The sequence below is a fragment of the Sturnus vulgaris genome, chromosome 1, assembly GCF_052056855.1.
Source record: "Sturnus vulgaris isolate bStuVul1 chromosome 1, bStuVul1.hap1, whole genome shotgun sequence".
NCBI lineage: Eukaryota > Metazoa > Chordata > Aves > Passeriformes > Sturnidae > Sturnus > Sturnus vulgaris.
The window spans coordinates 822527-847924 of record NC_142243.1 but is presented as its reverse complement, the minus strand read 5'-3'; the positions used below and the strand labels follow the sequence as shown (position 1 = coordinate 847924).

Sequence of the window (25398 nt, the reverse complement as noted above, 5' to 3'; positions counted from 1 at the left end):
GCACCAGGCTCGGCCCTGCAGATAAACTCGCTTTATTTTAGTAGCAAAGAGCTGAAAAAGTCAGTTCTACCTGGAGTCAAATAAAGTGGGGCTGGGGGCCGGGGGGCCCCCGCCCCCCTCACGCCTTGTTGAGGGTCCAGAGGGGGTCGAGCATGCTGAGGGGGTCGTCGCTGGGCCGGGGCCCCCGGAGCCCCTCGCCCGGCTGTGCCTGCAGGAAGTTCTGCTTGTTCATGCGCTGCTTGCCCTTGAGGGACGCGTCCAGGCTGAAGGCCTCGGGCGTCAGCGAGGCCAGGAGCTCCAGTGAGGAGGAGGAGGAGGCTGGGGGGGCAGCGGGGGGCTCTGGCGGCCCCTCGGGGCTCTCTCCCCCCACGTGGTTGCTGCTCTCAGTGTCACCCGGCGGCTCGGGGAGGGGCGGCCTCGGGGCGGGGGGCTCGGGGTCGGGGGCACCGACACCGTCCACGACGCCGTCAGGAATCACCAGTGGCACCTCGGGCTCCACGGGGTCTGGAGCAGGGGTGGGATCCAGCCCCCAGCCCTCCCCGGGCTCGGTGCTGGGCCCCCCCGGTTTGATGCTGAGCTTGGCGATGGTGGCTTGGATGGAGCTGATGGGAACATCCCCCCCCAGCACCAGGTCCTGCGGGTCCTGCTGGAAGTAGAGCTGGGGGAGAGCGGCCCCGTGAGCCCTGGGAGTGGCAGAGCTCCCCAAAACCCCCCCGACACCCCCCTACACCCACCTTGGGGGAGGTGCTGTTGGGGGGCTTGGCCAGGGCGGGGCCGCCCACGCCGTGGCGCAGCAGCACCTGCTCGGCGTGCAGCAGGACGGCCTCGAAGCAGAACTTGAGGTGCAGCTGCAGGGGAGGGGACACGGTGAGGCCCGGGGGGTGCAGCCCGTGCCCCCTGCACCCCGGGGGGGCTGCAGCCCCCCTGCAGTACCTTCTCCTGCAGCATGTGCTTGCGCTGCTGCCGCATGCGCCTCACCAGCTGTGCCAGGTCCGGGATGCCATTGCCAGCCTCCACCTCCTGCACGGCCGCGTACAGCAGGCAGAAGGCGCCGGTGCGGCCCACGCCGGAGCTGCAGAGAGACCCCCGAGCGTGACAGGCCCCAAAGATGGGGGGAGCGCCTCTCCCCTGCCCCGGGAGCCCCCCGGCCCTGCTCACCTGCAGTGCACCACGACGGGGGTGTGCAGCGGGCGCTGGTGCAGGTAATGGCCGTGCACCTCCTGGATGAAGCGCAGGAGGCTCCCCTTGCTGTCGGGCAGGCCCCTGCGGGTGGGGGGACACACACTCGTTGGGGGGTCTGCACTCGGGGTCCCCCAGATGGGTCAGGGCTGCCCGACTCCAGAGCCGTGGTCCCAGAACCGTCCCTGCAGATCAGGGCTCCCAGGACCCCCCCCTTGTCCCCCCACGTACAGCTCAGGCCAGGAGGTGAACTGCAGGTGAGCCACGGTGCGTTTGAGGCTCTGGTCTCGGTACTGCAGCGTCAGCATCCGCTCCACGTGCGTGGGGGTGACCCGCAGGCTGGTGAGCACCACGGTCAGCGGGCCCTGAGCCACGGGCTGGCCCCGCTCCGACGGGAAGTACCGCAGCACCTTCTGCCATGGGACGGGCTGTCAGCACACCCTCGGGGTGCCCCTCGCCCACGGGCACCGGGCAGGGAGTCCCGGCCCCGGGACCCCGCACCCAGGGCAGGACGCACCTTGTCCAGCTCCTGCTCGGACACGAGCATGACGACCACGGACACCTTCTGCTCGTAGATCATGAGCCAGAAGTCGGCGGCGGTGCCGAGCAGCGGGGCCTGGGTGGCGATGAGGGCGGGGCAGTACGGGGACAGGTCCTCCACGCGGCTAGCGTTGATGTAGTCGTCCTTGCCCGAGCGCAGCACGACGCGGTTGCGGTCGTAGGGCATGATGTCCTGGTGCCGGTTCTTCATGGAGTAGCAGCGGGCGATGGCGATGGAGCGCTGCCGGGCGTCGCGCTCCTGGGCCTCCTGCAGCTCCTTCCAGAGCGCGTCCAGCTCGGAGCCTCCGCCGGGCGCGGGCCGCTCCAGCCGCTCGGCCAGGGCACGGAACCGCTCCAGCTCCGCCAGCAGCCGCCGGACGCGCTCGGGCTCCGCGTACGGGTCGGCCTCGATGAGCTGCACGGCCCGGGGCCGCTGCCCCTCCTGCGGCCCCGCCTTGGTGGGCTGCAGCAGCCCCCCGGGCGCGGCCGAGCCGCCGGGCTGGCTCTCGGGGCTGGAGGACAGCAGGTCTGCGGGGCAGGGGCTCTGCCGCGGGAACGGAGCGTCCCCGGAGCCCGGCGGGGGCAGCGCGGGAGGAGCCCGCGGAGCCGGGGGCTGCATGGGCAGCGCTGGGGACGGGGACGGGGCCGGGGACGGCACCAGCGGGCCCGGGACCACCACGGCACCCTGCAGGGGCCCGGGAGAAGGGGCCTGGCTGGGCGGGGCGGGTGCGGGGGGACACAGGGCCATGGTCCCGGGGGGCAGCTGAGCGCTGGGGGGGGCCGGGCTGGGGCAGAAGGGCAGCGCGGGGGAGCCGGGGGGCACCGGCTGCAGCCCCCCCAGGGTCGGGGGGCCGCTCGGGACAGAGGTCCTGGGGAAGGGCACGGCCCCCGGGTGTGGGGCCAGGCCCGTGGGGGGCAGCTGGTCCTGCCCGGGGAGCTGGTAGAGCTGGGGGGGCAGCGGGGCCTGTCCCGGAGCCTGCGGGGGCAGCTGAGCCCCCGCACCGGGGAAGGGCTGCTGCGGGAACTGGGGGGCCGGGGCAGCCAGGGGGACTCGGGGGGGCTGCTGGAAGGGCAGAGGGGCCTGGGCCCGACCCGGGGGCAGGAAGGGACCGGGGGGAAACTGCTGGGGGCCCTGGGCGAAGGCGGGCAGGGGCTGTGCCGGGGGAAAGGGGGCCTGAGCCGGTGCCCCGAAGGGCTGAACCCCCCCCGCACTGTAGGGGAACGGCGCCGGGGGCCCCCCCGGGCGCTGGGGGGGCAGGAAGGGGCCCGGGGGTCCCCGGGGGGGCACGGAGCAGCTGGAGATGGGGGCCTGGACGCTGTCCACCGTGGTGGTGGCCGGGCGCGTGCCCGGGGGCTCGTGGCCACCCAACCCCGGCTGGGCACCCACGGGCGCTGCCCCCGGCACGGGCGGCCGGAGCGGGCCGGGAGCTGCCCCGGGCTGGCCCAGGCCGTAGGGGGGAGCGGGCAGGGGCCCGTGCTGGGGGGACGAGCGCGGGGGCAGCACGTGGGGGCCCCCGCCGAAGCCCGGCTGTGCCGGGGCGCGGATCAGGGGCGCGGCCGGGAAGAGCTGCGGGGCGGCGGAGCTGGGCGCGGGCCCGGCCGGGGCCGAGGGCTGCAGGAGCTGCCCCGGGACGCCCCCGGCGGGAGCAAAGGGGCCGGGCACGGCGGGAGGCCCGGGCAGGCGGTAGTGCCCCGGGAAGGGCGGCGTGGGGGCCATGGGGGGCAGCGGAGCGCTGGCCACCCCCCCTGGCAGCATGTAGGGCTGCGGCCCCCCGGCCAGGGCGGCCAGCGCTGGTGGGGGCAGCTGGCCCAGGGGCCCGGGCAGCAGCTCGGGGGGGAGGCTCCGCAGCTCCTCCGGCAACTCCGACAGCACCAGCGAGCCCAGCTCGGCCACCTCGGGACCCCCGGCCTCGTCCAGTGTCTTCTTCTGCAGGGGGGGCTTGGGAGCCGTGGGCCGGGGGGGCGGCTGCTTCTTCAGCTCCCTGGGGGGGGCAAGGGGCTCAGTGTGGGGCCGGCTGCTGCCCCCCTGGCACCAGGAGCCCTCCCCGTGCCCCCAGAGCCCACCCACAGCTCCCAAAGGCGCTCCTCACCCGGGGTCTCACTGGGTCTGTGCCCACCCACCTCTCCAGCAGCTGCTGCCGGTGGGCCTCGCTGGCCTGGCACGCTGCCCGTGCCCGCTCCAGCAGCTTGGCTGCCTTCCCCTCCAGGTCCGTGTAGAAATCCTTCCCCTCCTGGGACTTCTTCATCAGGTCCTCATAGGCCTCGTAGGAGGCCACCAGGGTCTGCACGGTCGTGTTCCACCTGGAACAGGGGCACAGAGGGGCTCAGCAGGATGCAGTGCCAGGGTAAAGGTGGGCACCCAGCTCCAGGCACCTGTGGGACACTCCAGTTCCACTGGGATGGGCACAAGGACAGGACAAATCACCACAGCCCCAGCACGGGGTAGGACAGGAGAAGCCAGTGGTGGCCCCACACCTGTCCCAGGGGGGTGAGGGCTGTTCCTGGGCACCGAGACCCCCCCAGGGCACCGTGCCCCTCACTCACTTGTGCTCCACCTCGGCCAGGGCCTTGCGCACGGCCGCGTATTTGACGTTGGCGTCGGTCAGAGCCTTGAGCACGTTCTCCTGGGCAGCCAAGTTCTGCTCCAGGTACACCTTGAGCTGGTCGTACTTCTTCAGCTGCTCCTCGAAGAGCTTCTGCAGGGACACGGGGGGGTGGGCGGGGCTCTGGGACAGGGCGGTCCCTGGTTGGGACACGGGGCTGTCCCCAGCCCCACCTTCATCTCGGAGCGGTCGGTGGTGACCAGCGAGGTGGTGATGTCGTCCTTCTGGATCATCTCCCGCAGCTGCTGCTCCAGGGACATGCGCTGGTCCCGCATCTCCTGCACCTTGGCCAGGATGCGCTTCAGGTTCTGCAGCACCTGTTTGTCATCTGGGGGTGGGGCGGGGTCAGGGGCGGGTCCCGAGGAACCGCAGGGAACCCGCGGGGTGGGACCTGCAGAGCCAGGCCTTGCCTGGGACAGTCTCTGTCCCCTTTGTCCCCAGACAGGGGACACTGCACATTCCCTGGGGACAACTCCCACCCCCCTGACACGGACGGTGCCAGCGCCAGGTGACACACGGGGACTCGCAGGGGAACACAAGGGGGACAGCCCTGCCTCCCCTAGCCCGGTGGGTACATGCAGCCCCCCAGGCCAGGACTCACCTTCGGAGAGGGTGGGAGTGGGCAGTGCAGCCCGGACCTGCTCCAGGGGGCCGCCGAGCAGGCGCAGGTTGCCCAGGTGCAGGTTCATGGCGCGGTGCAGCTCGGTGTTGGTGAAACTCGCCTTCTCGTGCAGCTCCAGGTACTTGGAGCACTCCTTGCTCACCTCGGCCAGCCCCGGGGGGGACCCTGGTGCCGGCGGGACCCTCCCCAGCAGCTCCTGCAGCTTCCGCTCCTGCGCCTCGTCCTCCTCCAGCAGGTCCCGGATCTCCTTCAGCGACGCCTCCACGTCGGTGAAGACCCCGGAGAGCACTGGGGGGACACGGAGGGGCTGGTGGGGGTGCGGCCACCTCCTGCCTGCTCCAGGAATGAGCCTGGCTGTGGGCAGCCAGAGGCAGGGACATGGCAGCCCAGGCGTTGGGATGCTGGGCTCCTGGGCACCCGTGCCCTTGGGTCAGCCCCCCTCCCGTCCAACAGGGAAAACGCTTTGGCATTCAGGGATTTATGCCAGGACAGAATCAGCCATCGGTGAGAACATTCCCAGCACCTTGGGCAGGGGCTGATGCTGGCCTTGGTCTTGGGCAGGGAGCAGTGACAGTCCCAAGTGGGGAGCAGGGCCAGCCACCAGCCCCCAGCCCCAGGCAGGGATCAGGGCCAGCCCCCAGGCCCAGGCAGGGATCAGGGCCAGCCCCCAGCCCCAGGCAGGGATCAGGGCCAGCCCCCAGGCCCAGGCAGGGATCAGGGCCAGCCCCCAGGCCCAGTTCCAGCCCCCGGGGCCCTCACCCTGCATGGACTGGACGAGGTTGCGGACGGTGTCGGGGCGCACGCTGAGCGCAGCACATTTCTCCATCAGCACGGGAGGGATGTGGTTGTACATGTCCAGGTTGTCCACGGTCTCGGGGTCCAGCTGCATGGAGTCCATGAACTGGCTGTGGGACACAGAGGGGCCCCTGAGGGGTGGCAGTGTGCCCCTGGCAGAGGCTCAGGAGCACCAGGACCCCACGGGGAAGAAGGGCTGGGCCCCTCACGTACTCCAACACTTCGTTCTTGGCTTCGATCTTGGCCATCACATCCCGCAGCAGTTTGGCCTTTTCCTCGCTGGCACAGGACAGAACAGAACATTCCATGGGCGCAGGGAAACACCCACCAGGCTCCCCATCCCATCCCATCCCATCCCATCCCATCCCATCCCATCCCATCCCATCCCATCCCATCCCATCCCATCCCATCCCATCCCATCCCATCCCATCCCGCTCTGGCCAGAGCCCGGACACACCTGTACAGGGACGAGGCCTCGTGGGCAGCCATGGGCACCAGCTTGGCAAAGATGTCCGGGCCGGTGACCGCGGGGTCCGTGGGGTTGACGGGCAGAGCCTTCACCAGGGGGGCACCTGAGGGACACAGCCAGGGCTGGGACAGCTCCCAGCAGATCAGTCCCAGCAGATCCCCGTCCCCAGGGGCCCCAAGCCCCCCCGACCTTTGACAGACTGCAGAGTGTCCAGCGCGGGCACGGCCTCGTGGTAGATGAAGTCATTGTCCTTTTTGGCCGAGTTGTACCTGGGGGTGGGAAGTGATGCTGGGAGAGGAGGAACAGGGGGCGTTCCCAGCTCCCTAAGCTCACTCCCCATGGGCTCAGCCCCCCTGGGTTTCCTGGGATTGCTCCAGCAATTCCCACAGCAGCCATCCATTCCATGCACAGGCCCTGGGGCAGTGCTGGGCTCTGCCCGTCAGGACACAGGGAATGCTCCCCACGCTCCCCATCCACCAACATTTCCGACCCCTGGAAAAGCATGGAGACACCCTGGGGCACCCCACAGACTCACTTCCCACCGATGACATCCATGGTGAACCTCAGAGCTTCCTGCACGGTTTCAGGCTGGCCCTGTGGGGTTGAGAGTGGGAATTGCTGTCTGAGAGCTCCCAGAGGAGCCTGGAGGCAGCTGAGCCTCTGGAACCGACCCCAATCCTCCTCCTGCTGCAGCCTGGCAGCCCAGGGCCAGGTGGGCAGGGGGCAGCCCCAGCCCCACGGCAGGAACTCACCTTTGCCAGCTTGATGGCTTCGTTGAGCTTGTCCAGAGCGCTCTGGAAGTAGATGACCTGTGGGAGAGCGGGAATTGGGGTCGGCATGGGAGGCACTGGCCTGGCCCTGGCTGCACAGGGACAGCAGGCAGAGCCTCCCACGGCTTCCCCAGAACCCCCAGGCCCTGGAAGGACACAGGACATGGCTGTGGATACCCAACCCCCTTGCCAGGACCACGATCCAGAGGCTGGAGCAGATGCAATGGGATGACACGGCCCCACTCACCCTTTCCCCAAACTTCTGCTGCTCCTCGGCCTGTTTCCCCATGTGCAGCTGGAAGAAAACTGGGATCAGAGCTCTGTAACTCCAGGGAGAGCTTTGAGAGGGGAAGGAAAATCCCTGCAGAGCTGGCAGGAGCACCCCAAGGTGGGATGGGAGCACAGGGAGAGCCCCCAGCCCCAGCTCCCCCCCACTCACATGGGCCACAGCAGCAAAATAATAGATTTTCATTTGAACCAGCTTCTTCCAGTCCTTCTGGATCTTGCCCAGCAGCGAGGCTGTCTCTGAGTTCTCCAGTGCCCGGCAGGCCTCCTTGTAGTAATCCACCACCTGTGGAGAGGGACAGGGGAGAATCCCAGAATTCCAGACCCCAGGGGCAATCACCAGCCCAAGGGCTCAGATCTCCTGGAGAAATGGTTGGGGCAGAGGAACTCAGGGATGTGTTTGGGACCAGAGACAGGGACTGTCACCAGTCCAGGCTGCTCCAAGCCCTGTCCAACCTGGCCTTGGACACTTCCAGGGATCCAGGGGCAGCCACAGCTGCTCTGGGGAATCCATTCCAGGCCCTCACCCACCTCACAGCCAGGAATTCCTTCCCAGTACTCTCCCCCCACCTGCCCTGTGGCACTGGGAAGCCATTCCCTGTGTCCTGACTTGCCCAAAGCCCCTCTCCAGCTCCTGATCCCAGGGCAGCTCCTGGAGCTCACCTGGGCACTGATCCGGGCCACGAGGAAACTCTTCCTGTTGTCCAGCATGGATTTCTCCAGGAGACACTCCTGTGCCTGGCCCTGCAGGGACAAAGAGCAGTGTTCAGTGTCCCCTGCCCTCGGGACAGCCCAGAGCCCTGGCAGCACCCACTGGCTCCAGGCCCTGTCCCAAGGGGTGGATGTGGCACAGGGAATGCCAGCCCTGAGGGTGCCTGGAGAACCCTGGTCACTAAAAATCTCAAGATTTTCTGTGCTGACAGGCACTGATCCCAAAGAAAATGTAAAAATTTGACCTGAAGCTGTAGAAAAGGCTTCCAAAACTGAATAATAAAACTGAGATTATGAGTGTGTAGTTTGAATAAAAGTGTGTAATATCACATGGTAAAAAACCTGAAGTTTTAAAATATAATAATATATATAACAAGATAAAAGCTTTAGAACAAAAACCAGTCCTTCTTCTTCATGAGTCTAAGTGCTATTATATACCTAAATAAAAAAGTCCTAATAACTAATAACTAATCACACAAATGATTAGTTATTAAGTTAAAAGCAAAAATAATTTAAGTGTTAAAGTTTATCCTTAAAAAAAACTCGTAAAAAAATAAAACTCAATTTTTAGTTTGTTAAAGTACTATAAAACTCATGGTTTGTGAAACTGTAATATAAATAAAAACCAATAAACATCTAAATCCAAACAAAAAATACTGCCTCACACATTTAATCCCAACCCTAGCAAAAAAAAAAACCAAACTGAGCCTTCCCTGATCCCCCAGTGCCTCCCTAAACCTCCTTCCCCCCACCCTGGGGGCCCTGAGCCCACAAAGAACCCCCCAGGGGACACGGGACCCACAGGGAGCACCAACCCCAGGGACACCCTGGAGGTGTCCCAGTGCCCCCAATGCCCCCAGTGCCCCCAGTCCCTACCAGCATGAGGTTGATGTTGAGGCTGAGGATCTGGTGGCTCATGTCCACGCTGTAGGAATGGGGGAAGTGATCCCGCAGGTAGGTGAAGGCACCAGCTGCACACTGGAAGTGGGTGCAGGAAACCTTCATGCCCTGAGGGGATGGAATTGCTGTGCTTGAAAAAAACTTCCCAGATCACCAAGGCCACCACTGCCCATGTCCCCAAATGCCGCATCCACAGGGCTTTAAAATCCCCCAGCAATGGGGACTTCACTCCTGCCCTGGGCAGCCTTTTTGGGGAAGGAATTTTCCCAATATCCAACCTGAACTTCCTGTGGCCCAGCCTGAGGCCATTCCCTCTCCTCCTGTCCCTGTCCCTTGGGAGCAGAGCCCTGTCCCTCCCTGGCTGTCCCCTCCCTCAGCTCCTCCAGCCCTTCCCTAGCTCTGCTCCCGTCTCCACACAGCTGCAGCCCCTCAGTGTGCTGTACCTGGACACCCCAACCCTGTCCCCAGCTTCCACAGGGCCAGTCCCTGCCCTGTCACTGCCCAGGTGCCACCTGTGCCCTGGTGGGACAGAGCAGAGCTGGCACTGAGGGCTGCGGGGTGCTCACCTCCTCGGACACTCGCTTGTCCATGGCTCCCAGCATGGAATGCAGAGCTCCTGTGGGGACAGGCGGGGGCTCAGCGGGGCGGGGACACCCCAACAGCCCCTGGGAATGGGGGCTGGCACCAGGGAGCCCCAAACCTGCGGGAAGCCAGGAGCTCACCCAGGTTGTAGAGGACACAGGCCTGCTCGTACTTGATGTCCTCGTGTGTCACCGCCTTGCCCGAGAAGATCTCAGTCCTGGGGGGAAGGGGGCACAGGACAGGCAGCAACCAGGGATTCTCCCAGGAGGAAAAGTCATTGGCAGCCCCTTCCCCAAGGGTCCCCAGGACTCCCCTGTGCAGGGCCCCATTCCTCAAAGGTCCCCTGGGATCGCCCTGTGCCACCCGAGGCAGGACCACATTCCCTAAGGGGTTCCTGGAGCATCCCCTCCCCAGGGAATGGCCACGGCCATACCCTGCCTGGATCAGCCCTCCATTCCCGGATCCTCATCCCACTCCCGCTCCCAGTCTCCCACCCTACTCCCCACCCCAGGACCCCCACCCCAGTCCCATCCCTGACCAGGTGACGGGCACGGCCGCGTCCTGCCCGTGTCCCATGGGGATGCGGCTCTGCAGGAAGTGCAGCTGTCCCAGGTACTTGCGCAAGGTGCTGCAGCCCTCGAAGTCCCTGGGGACGCTGACGGCGCTCTGGGAACGGACAGGAGGGGGAGGAAGAGGAGGGACAAGCTCTGGGGACACGTTCCAGGCAGGAAGAGGAGCTGGCGTGCAGGGGAGGCCGCAGCCAGCACATCCAGCCCCCTGGGATGAGCCTGGCTCCTGGAAAGCCTCAGGAGCGGCTGTGATCTCCCAAAAACCAAACTGAGGGAGCCACCCCATGGATCCGGGGTGGGAAAATGCTGCCAGGGCTGGGAGAACCACGGGGATTTGGGTGTCCTGGGCCACACCGGGAGAGGAGGGAACAGCAGGAGCACCTGGGAAGGTTTCCTGCCCTGCTGCTTCAGGAGAAACCCCAGTGCTGGTCTGGGGGTGTCTGGGCCCCCCCAGGCTTTGGGGACTCTGGGGCCAGCACCAAGAGTTGTCCCTGCTCCCCCCACCCAGCTGGCGGCTCCTGGATCGCCGGGATCATCCCAAGGCTGCTCCATGGGACACAGGAGAGGGAGAGGAGCAGCCAAGGCACCGCCCCCGGCCCGGAGGGGTCGGCAGAGCCAGCCCGGAGCCCCCCAGGGCGGCTCCCAGGGTCCCCCCTCACCTGCCGGAGCAGCTCCAGCTTCCGCAGCTCCTCGTTGTAGCTCTCCGGGTTCTCCCCATAGTTCTTCAGGACAAACTAGGGAAGGGGAGAAGGTGAGGGGCCCGGAGCCCGGCCCGGCCCCGGAGAGGCCGCTGGGGAGGGGGCAGCGGGCCGGGCTGGGGGGTCAAACAAGGAGGAGCTCCACGGGCAGCTCGGGGAATGGGATCGGGGAATGGCTGAGGACGGAACAGGAGTTACGGGCAGAGGAAAAGCGTCCCCCGGCCCCAAGGTGCGGCCTGTCGGGGACATTGCCCGTGCCCCCAAAACATCGCGGGAGGAGCGGCACAACCGCCCGGGCGCCCCCGAATCCTCCCCATCCATGAGCGCCGAGCACGGGCAGCGCCGGCAGGGGAGGAGCTTGTTTACAGCCGTTAATGAAGTGACTAATTAACCAAACCCCGCGGGGGCGGCAGGGACACGGCGTCAGCCCCCGGGGTGCGGGAAGGGGGTCCCGGTCTCTCACCACCCTCCCCGTCCTGATCCAAACCCTCCAGCTCTAACTCCCCACAGCTCCGGAGACCCCGCAAGGATCCCGACCGCCACCCCAGAGCCGCCCAGACCTTCCCGTCTTCCTTCCCAACCCTCACGCCCCTCCCAGGCCCCGCCGGCCCTTCCCCGGCCCCACCTTCTTGACGGCGGCATTGAAGGCGAACTCCCCGGCCTCCTTGAGGTCGAGCCAGATCATGGGCATGCGGGGCACGGCCTCCATCCCGACCCGGCCCGATCCCGGCCCCGATCCCGGCCGAATCCCGGCCCGATCCCGGCACGGCCCGGCCCGCCGGAACCGCGCGCGAGGGCTCACGGGACAGCGAGTCCGCTCGGTACTTCCGGCTCCGTTGCCATGGCGACGCCCCGCCCCTCGCGCCCGTTCCCTTGACGACGCCTCACCCCATAAGATGAACGTGTGGCCACGCCCACTCGGGGCGGGACAAGCGCTGTTGCCACGGGGACGCCTCGCCCGCTGATTGGAGGAGACCGCTGTTGTCCTGCAGAAGCCCCGCCCTCGAGGCGGGGCGGTTGCTATGGAAACCGACCACGCCCAGGCCCTCCCCAGCCATTTAAAGGCCTCGCCTACCGGGGTGCCGGTAATTAATTGCCGTTAATTAGCCTTTTCCCCACCTCCCGCGGACCCCCAGTATCGCGTAGTGTTTCAGGGCTTCAGGAGCCTCAGTGGTGCCAGGGATGCCTCGTTGTCCCCTCAGGCCCGTTCCAACAACGTGGATCAGTCAGAGTAACAGCGATGCCTTAAGATTTAGCTTTCGTATTTTTCAGACTCTGGGCTGCATTAATGTGTAACTCTGAACTTTATATAAAGTGTTAACGAGTTCTCCTCCCAGCTCAGTCAGACAAAACGATCCTTTTCCAGCCCCAGAACCAAGGACACCACTGCAGCTTCAGCCCCAAAAAGTGCAAACAGCAGAAAATTGAAGAGAGCAGTCTGGGAGGATGGGACTGCAGAACCTGGAGCTGGAATTGGACAATTAACCCCAAATTGGAAATGGACTAAAACTTATAAAAGTGTGAAAACTCATGATCCATCATCTATTTTGGATGTAGCCCTGGCCAGGCTCTTGCACTGCCCAAGGTGTATCCTGTGAAAGCCTTTTAATAAATCCCTACTCTGTTCCTTTAACGCTGTCCAGCCTCTGAAGGCATTAAGTTTTATCCTACACTATTCCATTCATGTATTTAACCCGTTAACGTAATTATCTGCTCCATTAATTTGAGCTATTAATGAAGCTATTTGATGGGTTCTGGTACAGGAGCAGCTCCTCAGCAGCTTCCAAGATCCCAGAGGAGCACACCAGAGCCACCTTCTTCCAGCTGGGAACTGTGCCCCACCTCCCAGTCACTCCCTCAGGGACTGGGGGCACCGGGAAGGGACAAGGGGACACCAGGACCCAAGGACACCGTGGTTCAGGGAAACGGGGCCACAGGGGCCATCAGAGCCCGGGACATGGGGACAGCAGGTCTAGGTGACCCTGGGGACATGAGGCAGGCCCCTGCTCCCCTGGAGCATCTCCTTCCCCTCCCACCGAATCCCTATTTTTATCCCTTTTTACCAGAAAGAAAAAAAAGCTTCGGAATCAAAACACGGAAAAACAATGGGTTCAAGTTTAATTCCCTGACTTCGGTGTGGCTGAATCCTCCTCACTCTTCCACAGGGAATCTGCCATGCTGCTCCATCTTCTCCTTCCATCCATGGCCACTGGATAAATCCCTTTGGGACAAGGGCTCTGGCCCGGGAAGGGTGGGATGGGCTGAGGCCTTGGCAGGTGACACCCAGCACACACCTTGTGTTGGCAGCATTAATTAACCAAAACTGGGTTAATTACAGTGACAAGAGCATCACACCCACTTTCTCCTTCCTGGTGGTTTCCTGAATCCCTCTGGACCACCACAGAGAGCGCCTGGAATGGGAAGGACAGGAACGTCACTGGCCCCGCCCCATTTCCCCCAAATCCCACATGGGCCCCAGGGATGTCCAGGGTTTCTATAACCACCCCCGGGAAGCACCGGGAGAGGCCTCAAACGGCCCCGGGATGCTCTGGCAGCGCTGCAGGAATGGTGGGAGCCACGCCAGGCCCCCCCATGCTGGAGCCTGCGGTGGGAAAAGCCACGGGCACCCGGACATGGCGGATCCTGGGCTCTCCAGGACATTGGTGTCACTCCAGTAATGCCCTGCTGGATCCAGGGGTGACATGGGGACAGCTCAGGAACACGGTCCATGGTGACACCAGGACCCAAAGTCCCCGATATTCCCGCTGCATTCCAGCCCTGCAGACTCCCACTGGGCAGCCAAGGAGCACCGGCAGAGCTGGGGATGACCCTCACCTGGGCAGGTGGTGTCCACAGATAAATCCTGCCATGATGCAGCTCTGTGTCTCAGGTCACGGCATTCCCATTTCAGCCCTGGGAGGTGAGGAGCCGAGGCCCTGGTAGCCTTAATTAACCAAAATTTGGCTAATTACGGTGGCAGGTCCCTTGAAACCACTTTCCTTCTTTCTGGTGGCTTCCTGAATCCCTCTGGATGCTCGGAGGAGCCTGGAATGGGAAAGAGCAGGAATGTCCCTGGCCCCACTGCGCTGGGCCCGGCCCGGAAGTTTCGGGCTCCCGTAGTCCCCCCATGTCCCCCCCAGCTCGGGCATGTCCGGGGATTCTATAACCGCCCCCGGGAAGCGCCGGGAGCGGCCTCAAACGGCCCCGGAGTGCTCTGGCAGCGCTACAGGAATGGCAGGGGCCACGCCAGGCCCCTCCATGCTGGAGACTGCGGCGGGAAAGCGCTCCCGAGGGAGCCTCGATCCCCGAGATACCCCAGGACACCCCCGGCAGCCCCTCACTGACCGCCCTGAGCTTCACGGCCCCTCATGACCGCGCCGAGGCCGATGGGCGGGAAGCGCCACACGCCGCGCGGCGCCGGGAGCCACCGGTGACGCCCAAGGAGCCATCGGAGGTCCCGCGGCTCGCGGTGGCGGCCCCGGCTACGGATGGCGGCGGATGGTGCCGAATACACATGGGCCGCCATTCCCCCCTCACCTGCTGCTGCGGCGGCCATGGCTGAGAGAGAGGGCACCTCCTGATGACGTCACAGAGCTGCGCGAGAGGAGGAATCAGCGCGTGCGGAGCGCGAGTGGGCGGGGCCAAGGAGAGGAGCGCTGCCGGGGGATGGGTGTGGTCACAGAGATGATATCACAATGAAGGCGGGCCTATGGGGGGGTCACAGTGATGGGCGTGGTCGGCAGGGTTCACGGGTGGGCGTGGTGTGTTGGGCCCAGAGTTTGGCGCAGGCGCACTGCGCTCATCTCCCCACGGCGGCGGGACGATGACGTCACGGGAAGGCGCCGCCCAAGATGGCGGCGGGGCCGAGCCTCGGGCGCTGAGGCGGCGCCGGGACCGGGAGCGGGATCGGGAACGGGATTGGGATCGGGAGGCGGGGCTGGAGCGGGAACCGGGCGGGCCATGGCCACCGCCGCCGCTGCCGCGCGCTGAGGCCCCGCCGCTCACCCGGGCCGGGATGCCCCGGGGGGGGCCCGGGCCGCCGCCGGAGCCATGGAGGAGGAGGGCAAGAAGGGCAAGAAGGTGAGAGTGGGGCAGAGGGGCAGCCGGGGGTCGCGCTGTGCCCCCCGAGGGTTGCTCATCCCGGCCGGGGACCGCCCCCTGCCCCGGCCCGGAGCCCTCCCGGCGGTGCCCGATCCCCTCCCGGGGCTGTTCCAGAGCCCCTTCCCGGGATTTTCCCGGCTCGCATTTCCTGGGACATCCTGCCCGCATCCCTTTCCCAGAGCCTCCACCCCAAAACCTCCCGCTGTGAATGAGGGCTTGGAAAAGGTTATTAATTGATGGGGTTATTAATTACGGAGTGCTTATTTTGTGAGTTTTCTAACTTATTTCGATTCTTACTGCTGCAAATTAATTTAATTCATACATCTATTAATTTATGCCTTTATTATGTCTCCGGGGCTCAGGAGTTCCAGCCATGACAATATTGCCCTGATTTCTCTCCTTTCAACCCATTTCTGTGTCCTCTGGGAGAGGCTCAGACCTGGAGCAGGAGGATGGATTCGATCCCATAGTTTTTGGGAGAAATTGGAGATTTTTAGGAGTCCCTGGCCTCACAGTGCTCTTGGGAGGTAGCGGCAGGTTCCTGCTGAAGCTCTGCAAAACATTTCCAGAATGAGTAAAATTGAGTGGGAGTTTTTGGGAATTGCTCTCCAGGATTCCCAGACATAATGCCAGCAGGGAGCTCCAGGAGATGCTGCAGGAGGAATTTTCCACCCAGAGACAGGATGATCCTGCTTTTGGGAAGGAATCAGCTCCCAAGACTCCAGGGGATTTTAGGTGGAGCTCAGGTGTGTCTCACCTGGGCCCTGGGGTATCCCATTTTATTTCTTGGCAGTGGGAAGAGTAGATCATTCCCTCCTCCCTTCCCCAAGGACATGTTGGGCTGGACCCCCCTAGCCCTGGATAGTCCCACTTGTCTTCCCTCTGATCCCAATGGATCAGGAGCTCCCCCATCCCTGTGGGGCAGGGCTGAGCTGGGCACCTGGCACTGGCTTGGCTGTGGCCTCTCCTGAGCTGATCCATGGCCTTGTGGAGCTTCCTTGGAGCACATTTTCCATCGTTTTGGTGGTTAATTAACCCTTGGAGCTGCTGCCTGTGGATCACCATTGAACCTGGATAATTTGGCTATGGAGATGGGAAGACTCACCTTTGTCTTCCTCAGATGTTCCAGCTGCAGGGAAAACTCTTCTTCCTGCTTTTCCCACTCCGTGGATCATTCCAGCAGCATTCTGAGCTGAAATGAAGGAATTGAGTTCCCTCAGCGCAGATCCAAAGGGAGTTTGGGACAGGTTTGGTTGGGATAAGGAGGAAAATCTCAGCTTTGGATAAAATCTGATCTGGTTTAAACTGGAGCCCTAGAATTCCTTCAAGGAGCTCACATTCCCTGGGTCTCACTTGTGGTTGACCCAGTGGGAACGGGGAGCTGTCCTGGGATAAAATAGCATTTCCCACAAGTTCTGTGAGGTAGGATGGATTCATTTGGAATTCCAGAGCTGGGAGCAGTTGGGGTCACACCTGGACAGGTGAGCTCAGGTGAGGATGGATGCTCCCGGCATGCTTATTCCCAGGAAGAAGTGGAGGTGAATTTTCTGGGAATGATTTCCCTGCTGCTCTGACTCCACAGTCCATGCCATGAGTGCCAGGGATCCAAAGCTAGCAGGGTTTCCCTGAGGGAATTCTCTTTGTAATCAGCTGACAGTGTGAAATTCCCAGCTTTTCCAGCTCAGGGATGCCCTGGATAACTGAGGTTGGTGACATTTGCCTCTTCCAGCAGCTGCTTCAGCACTTCCGTCCTAACACATGGACTTGCTGGGCCTGGAGTTGCATCTTTGGGAAAAATTCTTGAGATTCCTTTGCTATCCCAAATATCCAGCCCGGTGCCCTGGACTGCTCCCCAGCGTGGGCAGCAGGAATTGGGGAATTCTCCCCACTCAGGTGAGACCTCACCTGCAGAGCTGCCCTGGATCCAACAGCACGAGGACCTGGAGCTGCTGGAGGGATCCAGAGAAGGCCGTGGAGCTGCTCCAGGGCTGGAGCCCCTCTGCTCTTTGGGATCAAGTGGATTTTGGAGTATCCATGCTGTGGGATGCAGAGGGAGTGTGGATGTGCTGGTGTGTGCTGGGAGATCAGGAACTGGGGTGGTGGAGGAAATTCCCCTATCCCAGGTTGCTCCAAACCCTTTCCAGCCTGGCCTTGGACACTTCCAAGGATCCAGGGGCAGCCCCAGCTGCTCTGGGCAGGAAGAAGCAGCTGTACAGCCCATGGACTCAATGGGATCATTGGGGTTGGAAAAGCCTCAGGGAGCAGCACCTGGGAGCCAGCTGGGTGCTGGAACAAAACAACTCTGAGCTTGCAAGAGAAACCAGGGCTCAACCTCCCTTGGCACGGGGATATTTCCCTCCTGGCTGTGGCAATGGCAGAGGAGGAAGGGTTTGGGGTGTTTGCAGGGATTTGGGGGTGCAGGAGCAGGGCCGGTGCCCTGCCGTGGTTCCCTCCCCAGCTCGCTGTGTCACGTGGGACAGGAAACTGTGACCACTTCCTGGCCCCGAGCGCCTCCATCCCGGCACCCCCAAAACAAGGAGAGCATTCCCTGCTCCCCCACAGCCCCTGCAGCCCCCCCAGCACTGCTGGGGCCTGCTCTCCTGCTGGGAATTCCATGGAGGACGAGGTGGGTGCTGCGGGTTTGGGGTGCCCCAAAAGCAGAAGCTGTTTCAGGCTGCGTCACAGCCGGAATTGGGGGTGCTGGGGTTTGGGGTGCCCAGTTCCTGCCCCCCAGGACAGCCAGGGGAGCTCAGAATCATCCCAGCCCCATGGATGCAGCCACATCCTGGAGGGAAAGGGGGTTCCTCTGGATTGGGGTGGATCTGGACCCGGCCTGGTGGAGGGGGAAGTGTCAGGGTACAACCTGGATCCCCGCGGCACCTTCCTGCATTGCTGTGCTCTGGATTCCTGACAGATTCCTATGGAACTGCATCCTTAGGCATGGGCAGGCAAGGTTTGGGATGGGACATCCCAAAGCTGGAGAGTCCCCAAATCTCTGTTCATGTGAACAGACCTGTTGTGTCCAGGATTTCCCTCTCTCCAGCCCCTTGGCAGGGTTATGGAATATGGTGGTCAAGGATCATGGGGTCCTTCTGTGTAGGGATGCTTCCCAAAAATCCACACTGCTGCTTCTGAGGCAGGGCTGGGGAGCTGTTTCCTCTCCTCTCTATCCTGGAAGATTCCTTTATTTTGTCTCCCTGTTCCAGGGATGTTTTTCCAGATTGGGCTATCCCCAATGTCCCTGTGTTTCCTTGTGAGCTGGTAATTCCCGTTGTCCCAGGAGCTTTTCCTTGGTTTATATTTAATTAATTCACCACTGGAAGTATGCTCTCTGACCGTTGAGATCTTTCATTCCTTCCCCTTCCCATGAGGATCAGGAAACCAGGATGTGGTTGTCCTGAGGGGTGGGAAGCAGAGGCCAGGGAATGGGACACTGGACACGTGTCCAAGGAGTTCCTGGATGCAGCCATGGGTCTGTGTGCTCCAGACAGCCACTTCCCCTGGTAAACCTGGAACTGGAGCAGTCTGGGGATGTTCCCAGTCATTTATCTGGTGTGGAGCTTGGTGAGATCCATGTGACATTCCCATGCCACTGACAGCTGGGAGCTTATGTCTTATCTCCAGTGGTTTGGAATTTCCCATTTTTCCCAGGAAAATCCACTTTCTGCGTCATTTTCTCATTGTTTGGGGTCTCTTTGGAACATTGCTGCCCGTTTCTTTGGCATTCCTTGTTGAGTTGGCCCAGCAGATCCTCAGGGAGGTGCAAAACCATGGAGAATCCCTCTGGATCCACTGTTCACCTGCAATATGTTGTTGTATATAAGAGTTGTACTTCTCTTACCTGGAAGGTTGAGCACGGTGACTTTGGGGTGAAACCACCACCTTTTGGTAGTGGGAACATTCAGCACTTGTGCTGTGTCCCAGGAACAGGGTTTTCTCTGGAAAGCCGTGGATTTATAACTCCAAAACCAGCAGGATGGGGGGCTGCCAGACCCCCCAAAGCCCCCGCTCACCCCGTGCTGCCGTTGCTCTCCCCAGCCTGGGATCGTGTCGCCGTTCAAGCGAGTGTTCCTGAAGGGGGAGAAGGGCCGGGATAAGAAGGCTCAGGAGAAGGTGACGGAGCGGCGCCCGCTGCACACGGTGCTGGTGGCGCTCCCCGACCGCGTGGAGCCCGACCTGCTGCTCCACGACTACATCGAGAAGGAAGTCAAGGTACCACAGGGGATCGTTGGGAATTCATTCCTAACATCCCAGCTGGCAGTGGGAACCCGTTCCCCCTTTTCCCAAGTTCCTGTCCAGCTCTCCTAAAGCCCCTTAGGCACTTAGCTCTAAGGTTTCTGCCGAGCTCCTTTGTTCCGGGTGAACATTCCCACCTCTCACCCATCTCCAGCTTTCCGTGGCTCATTGTGCCGTGTCCAGGGTTGTGTCCGTGCTGTGGTGATGCTCTGGCTCTTCTCTCCCAGTATTTAGGGCAGCTCACGTCCATCCCGGGGTACCTGAACCCCTCCAGCCGCACGGAGATCCTGCACTTGATCGACAACGCCAAGGTGAGCACCCAGCTGCTCTGGGGCTCCCAGCAGGCCAAAATCCAGCCTCAGGGAGCCTGCTCAGGGCTGTCCTCCATCCTGCTGTTCCCCATGGGGAAACACCCCTGGGAGGGCACTGAGGGGCTGGAATGGATTTCCCAGAGCAGCTGTGGCCCCATCCCTGGAAGTGCCCCAGGCCAGGTTGGCTGGGGAGCAGCCCAGGATAGAGGAAGGTGTCCCTGCCCATGGCGTGGATCATCCTTAATCTCCTTCCAACCCAAGCATTCCGTGAGTAAATCCGTGTGAATCCCGCTGTTGCAGAGAGCCCACCAGCTCCCGGGACAGCTGACCCCCGAGCACGACGCTGTCATCAGCCTGTCTGCCTACAACATCAAACTGGTGTGGAGGGACGGGGAGGACCTGATCCTCAGGGTGCCCATCCACGACATCGCCTCCGTCTCCTACATCCGGGATGACTCCTCTCACCTGGTTGTGCTCAAGACAGGTGAGCTGTGGCCATGGGGTTGGGATTGTCCCCCTAGGGGCCAGGGGGGATTGGGCACGGAGCCACCTGGGACAGTGGAAGGTGTCCCTGCTCGTGGCAGGGCGTGGGGATGGGTGGTCTTTAGGGTCTCTCCAGCCCAAAGCATTCCATGAGGGTTCCGTGACACCTGTGCAGCTCTGTGCATGTCACACCTGCATAGTTTGGGAACAGGGAGCTGGGGAGAGCTGAGCTGGGGTTTTATCTGATTACAAACCCCGTGGATAGGCTGTGGAATACAGGAATAAATACCTCAGGGGCTGGAAAGCTGGTGATGGAATTCCAAGCTGTGAAAACAGCCAGACAACTCTCAAAACCAGCTCCAAATCTGAGCCTTTTCATCCCATTCTCCTGCTTCAGGGCTGTTCCTCCCCTGCAGGACTCCTTCCCATCCCCTCCCTGCCCTGCTCACCTCTGCTGTCCCCTCAGCTCAGGATCCCGGGATCTCTCCGAGCCAGAGCCTGTGTGCCGAGGGCTCCAAGGCGCTGACGTCGGGCTCGCTGTCAGAGAGCGCAGGGGGGCCCCTGGAGTCCTGCTGCCTCGTGGTGCTGGCCACAGAGAACAAGGTATGGCTACCACTGCTCCGTGAAAACCCTGGGGATGCCTCAGAGGCACTGGCATTGCTGGGAGCTTTCTGGCTCTCGGGTCATGATGATGGTGAAGCTACAAACTCCACAGTGGAAAATCCTGTGGTGTGTCTGGATCCTTCCCTGCTCTCACACCTCGTGAGACACAGATTTAGGATGCCAGGTGTGGTTGGGCATTGCTGGAGCACATGGAGGAGGAATCCTGATCCCTGCCCCAGCCCTGGGACATAAGAGGGACTCCAGGAAGTGTTTCCCTTGGTGGTCCTTGTCACCCAGAGCCTTCTGCAGCAGCAGGGAACCCATGAGGACAATCCCACAATGGGGTTTTGCTGATAAGGGTGTTTCCCCTGTGCTGACCTGGGGATTTGTTTTATCCCGTGTCTGGATCCAGGGATTCCAGTCTCAGCCTCTGATCTCCACTGAGGGTGGAGTTCCACTCCCCTCATTCCCAACTCTGACATTCCCTGGGGCATCTGCACCCCTCTGGGAGGAGCCAAAATCCCAGGGAGCTGCAAGAAGGAGCTTCAGCACAGAATGTGGGGGCTCCTGGGTTGATGCTGGAGCATCCCAGCCCCTGCTGCCAGGTGGAGGAGCAAGGGGTATGGTGGGAGGGGGATGGATTTGGGGTCTGGCACTCTCTGTCCTCCTGGGGGCCAACGCCCATCCCACAGAGCCAAAGGGGAAGGGAGAGGGGATGTCCCTCCATGGATCTCCCTCAGCTCCCTGCTCGTTCCCAGGTGGGTGCTGAGGAGCTGTGCTCCCTGCTCAGCCAGGTCTTCCAGATCGTTTACACCGAGTCCACCATCGACTTCCTGGACCGCGCCATCTTCGACGGCGCCTCGACCCCCACGCGGCACCTGTCCCTGCACAGCGGTGTGTCCCTGTCCCTGTGTCCCTCTGTCCCTGCACAGCGGTGTGTCCCTGTCCCCGTGTCCCTGTCCTGTCCCTGCACAGCGGTGTGTCCCTGTGTCCCTGCACAGCGGTGTGTCCCTGTCCCTGTGTCCCTGTCCTGTCCCTGCACAGCGGTGTGTCCCTGTGTCCCTGTCCTGTCCCTGCACAGCGGTGTGTCCCTGTGTCCCTGTCCCCAGGCTGCTCCGTGCCCTGCACCCCTCCAGGGCCTCACAAACAGCCAGGGCCAGGCCTCAGACACCCCCGAGCCCACCCAGCCCCCAGCCCTGCTAAGGCCACCACTGCCTGTGTCCCCAGGTGCCACATGCACAGGGATGGGGGCTCCCCCCGTCCCTGTTCCAGTGCCTGACCCCCTTTCCGTGATCCAACCTAAACCTCCCCTGCCACAACCTGAGGCTGTTTCCTCTTACCCAGTGCTCATTCCCGGCCTCCTCCCTTCCAGCCGAGTCAGGAATCGCTTTGTGTCTCTCCTGGCTTGGGAAGACACCGAGTCTGTGCCTCTCACATTCCATCTCCCATTTTTTCCCCTCCAGATGACTCTTCCACCAAAGTGGACATGAAGGAGCCCTTCGAGGCGGATGCCAGCACTTTGTGAGTGCCCCATGGCCCCTGGAGCTGGGATTAACCTGGATCTGCTGCCATCAGCACACCAGGGAGCTCAGCTGAGCCTGGCCTGGCCTCGGGGGGGTTGGCACAGATCCTGCCCAGGCCTGGATTGTTCTGCCCTCAGCATTCCAGGGAGTGCTGTCCACAGCGAGCAGCCCCTGTGTCAGCACACCAGCTGGAGCTGGGAGAAAAGTTTTCCCCAAGAACTTGTTCTTTGGGAAACTTTCCCCTCCTGGGAACATGGACAGTGGTTGTGGGATGAAATCCTAACACAAACTGTTGGTTAGCATGGAGGGATGCTCTTGGAATAGCCAACACAGAGGGATACTCTAGCAATGTTTAACATGGAAGAATTAGGAGCCTTGTTGAAAATTGCACATTTAAGCCTAAAGTACAGGGTGTGGAATTTTCCCTGTGCTGTTCCCAACAAGGAAGCAGCTAGAGGGAAAAGTCTCCACACAGGGCTTCGATGTCACTGTCACCAAAGCGATGTTTGGTTCCCTAGGAGTCTTGGGGTGCCCTCAGGAGCTGATCCTTCCAGAATCATGGATATTCCTGGGCTGGGAGACACCCCAAGGATCAGAGTCCAACTCCTGGCCCTGCACAAACCACCCAGAAATCCCAACAGGCCCAGGGGCTGGGGAGGACTCACCCCTGGCCGGTGTCAGTTCCTTTGCAGACACGCTGGAGGCAGGGGACACGTCCCCCTGTCCCCCTGGGGAGGACTCACCCCTGGCCGGTGTCAGTTCCTTTGCAGACACGCTGGAGGCAGGGGACACGTCCCCCTCGTCCTTCTCGGCACACCCGTCCCCACACGTGACCACGGCCAGCGAGAGCGAGCTCAGCACCACGGCCACCGAGCTGCTGCAGGACTACATGATGACGGTGGGCTTTGGGGTCGGCCATGGGGGAGCAGCTGGGCCTTCCCAGCCACGCTGGGCTCGCAGAGCCTGCTCCTGGGCTCCTGGAATGGTTTGGGTGGGAAGGGGCTGTAAGGGTGATCCTTCCACTAGCCCAAGCCCGATCCAGCCTGGCCTGGGGCACTTCCATGGATCCAGGGGCAGCCACAGCTTCTCTGGGAAATCCATTCCAGTCCTTCACTCACCTCACAGCCAAGGATTTCTTCCCAGTATCCCATCTAAATCACTGTTTTCCCAGTGGAAGCCATTCCCTGTGTGCTGTCCCTCCATGCCTTGTCCCCAGTCCCTCTCCAGCTCTCCTGGAGCCCCTTCAGGCCCTGCCAGGGGCTCTGAGCTCTCCCTGGATCCTTCTCCTCTCCAGGGGAACATTCCCAGCTCTCCCAGCCTGGCTCCAGAGCAGAGGGGCTCCAGCCCTGGAGCAGCTCCGGGGCCTCCTCTGGATCTCTGCTTCTCCCACAGGAGCATCCCCCTCTGTTTTCCCTTTCCCAGCCTCCCACTCCCCTCACGCCCTGAGACTCCACAAGTCACAGTCCCAGTGACCCCCAGAGCTCACCCCTTTTCCCGGGGGGTTCCTGGCCCTTGGGGTGGCATTCCCAGCCCCCCTTTCCCGGCAGCCACGAGGGCCGTGGTGCCACGGGGGCCGTGCTGTCCCCACAGCTGCGCACCAAGCTGTCCTCCCAGGAGATCCAGCAGTTCGCCATGCTGCTGCACGAGTACCGCAACGGCGCCTCCATCCACGAGTTCTGCATCAACCTCAAGCAGCTCTACGGGGACAGCAGGAAATTCCTGCTGCTGGGTGAGTCTGGAGCCAGGAGCCCAGAGATGGGGGCTGCCACTGAGGGGTGAAGGGCTGGGGGTGCCACCAGGAGAGGAGGAACATCCCAAAATCCATCTCTCCTCACTGCTGAGGGCAGCTGGTCCATCCAGCCCAGCTCATCCCACAGCTCCAGGCTCTCCTCAGAGCTGTTCCCTGCTCCCACCTGGCTGTGAAGCACTTGGGAACTTCTTCCTGACCTGAGAATCTCTCCCAAACCTAGAAACCTCCTACAGAGCCAGGGACTTCAATTTAGACCTGGAAATCTCCAGGCCAGGAAACTTCCTCCAGACCAGGGATATTTAAACAACCTGGCCTCTAATATCCCAGGAAAACAGGTCAGGAACTCAAAATCCTCCCAGGACAGTGAGCACACCTGGGGCCTCTCACCTGGCCTCTGAGATCCAAGGAAAAGGAGTCAGGAGCTTCAGATTCCCCCAGGACAGGAGTAGTGTGTCTCACATGGGGACACCGAGGGGACAGGACAGATGTCCCTAATGGGACAAATTATTGGGATAAGCTCAGCAAAGCCGAGCAAGATGCTGGGTGAGGAATTAGACTGTTTGGAGCTCAGAAAATCCCACTTGAGCCGGATTTTGCCCTCAGTGAGGGTGGCTGCAGCCTCAGGTGTGAATGGATGGGGGCTGGGGGGGGGGGGTGACATCCAGGTGAGGAATGCCCACAGTCCCCATTCCCCAGTGCTCACCGTGCTGTGTCCCGGCTCAGGCCTGCGTCCCTTCATCCCCGAGAAGGACAGCCAGCACTTCGAGAACTTCCTGGAGACCATCGGGGTGAAGGACGGCCGCGGCATCATCACCGACAGCTTCGGGCGCTACCGGCGCTCCCTGGGCCCCGCCTCCGCCTCCAACGGCACCGGCGCCGCGGGCAGCTCGGACGAGCAGTCCGTGCCCTCGGAGGAGGACGAGTGGGACAGGATGATCTCCCACATCAGCAGCGACATCGAGGCCCTGGGCTGCAGCCTGGACCGGGATTCGTCCTGAGGGAGCTCGGGAATCGCGGCTGCTCCCGCCTGGAACTCGGGGCTGCCCTCGGGGGGGGACGCTGAGACACCCCCGGGGGGGAATGTGGGGCTGCCCCCGTGGGGACATGGAATGTGGAGCTGGTCCCAGGGGGATCCTGGGACGTGGAGCTGCCCCTGGAGGGACCCCAGAGCAGGGAGCTGTCCTCAGGGGGATCCCAGGACACAGAGGGGGACCCTGGAGCTGCCCTCGGAGGGGACATGGAGCACGGAGCTGCCCCTGGAGGGGCCCAAGAACACCAACCTGTGTCCTCGTGGAGATCCTGGAACATGGAGCAGCCCCTGGAGGGATGCTGGGGGATCTGGGGGCTCCAGCAGGATTCTGCACTGCCCCAGCCTCATCACCAGCTCCAGGGGCTCCCTGCAGATCCTGGGGCTCCAGCTGGGACTTGGGGGAGAGATCTGGGTTTGGATTTTGGGGACAGGTCTCCCAAAGGGACAGATCTGCTCCTGAGCATCCCTGTCTGCTCCCGAGGGATGTCCTGAGTGTTGGGATCCATTCCAAGGATCCCAAGGGGCTGGATCTGCTCCCCCCCAGTTTACAGTTTGCACAGCGGGTCCCCCAGAGCTACCCCCCCCAAATGAAGTTTTACCACAATGTGAATTTTTCCACCCTCATCCATGGTATTGGA

General features: G+C 62.4%; 2 protein-coding genes, 1 long non-coding RNA gene and 2 other non-coding genes across 9 annotated transcripts; 1 reads left to right on the top strand and 4 right to left on the bottom strand.

Moving 5' to 3' along the window:
* Positions 1-16: 16 nt before the first annotated feature.
* Positions 17-11517, bottom strand: PTPN23 (protein tyrosine phosphatase non-receptor type 23). The gene is made up of 25 exons (XM_014890411.2): positions 11349-11517; positions 10685-10759; positions 9995-10122; positions 9597-9673; positions 9441-9490; positions 8851-8982; positions 7927-8007; positions 7418-7549; positions 7226-7273; positions 6961-7017; positions 6744-6802; positions 6398-6477; positions 6197-6311; positions 5953-6018; positions 5704-5849; positions 4924-5232; positions 4496-4650; positions 4264-4415; positions 3841-4020; positions 1697-3701; positions 1411-1592; positions 1159-1263; positions 934-1072; positions 735-848; positions 17-658 (listed from the first exon to the last, which is right to left on the bottom strand). Exons 1-25 carry the CDS (start codon positions 11430-11432, stop codon positions 119-121), a joined length of 5211 nt encoding a protein of 1736 aa, XP_014745897.2. The 5' UTR covers positions 11433-11517; the 3' UTR covers positions 17-118.
* Positions 11518-12816: 1299 nt separating this feature from the next.
* Positions 12817-14342, bottom strand: LOC106861791 (uncharacterized). The gene is made up of 3 exons (XR_001404116.2): positions 14261-14342; positions 13559-13768; positions 12817-13134 (listed from the first exon to the last, which is right to left on the bottom strand). It is a non-coding gene; the product is annotated as an uncharacterized LOC106861791 (long non-coding RNA).
* LOC148225030 (small nucleolar RNA SNORA9) lies at positions 13203-13331 on the bottom strand. Its single transcript, XR_015799047.1, has one exon. It is a non-coding gene; the product is annotated as a small nucleolar RNA SNORA9 (small nucleolar RNA).
* LOC148225029 (small nucleolar RNA SNORA9) lies at positions 13869-13997 on the bottom strand. Its single transcript, XR_015799042.1, has one exon. It is a non-coding gene; the product is annotated as a small nucleolar RNA SNORA9 (small nucleolar RNA).
* A 226-nt stretch (positions 14343-14568) lies between the features above and the next one.
* On the top strand, positions 14569-25370 carry CCM2 (CCM2 scaffold protein). 5 transcript variants are annotated; one of them, XM_088174735.1, is made up of 10 exons: positions 14569-14803; positions 18863-19036; positions 19288-19371; positions 19672-19855; positions 20321-20457; positions 21216-21351; positions 21921-21978; positions 22662-22878; positions 23571-23709; positions 24454-25370. In XM_088174735.1, exons 1-10 carry the CDS (start codon positions 14774-14776, stop codon positions 24726-24728), a joined length of 1434 nt encoding a protein of 477 aa, XP_088030861.1. In that variant the 5' UTR covers positions 14569-14773; the 3' UTR covers positions 24729-25370. The 5 variants fall into 5 exon arrangements, 4 of the variants coding, with proteins under 4 accessions (XP_088030861.1, XP_014745931.2, XP_088030734.1 ...); XM_014890445.2 differs by having other exon boundaries at positions 14571-14803; positions 22740-22878; XM_088174608.1 differs by lacking the exon at positions 14569-14803 and adding an exon at positions 14899-17450.
* Positions 25371-25398: the final 28 nt, after the last annotated feature.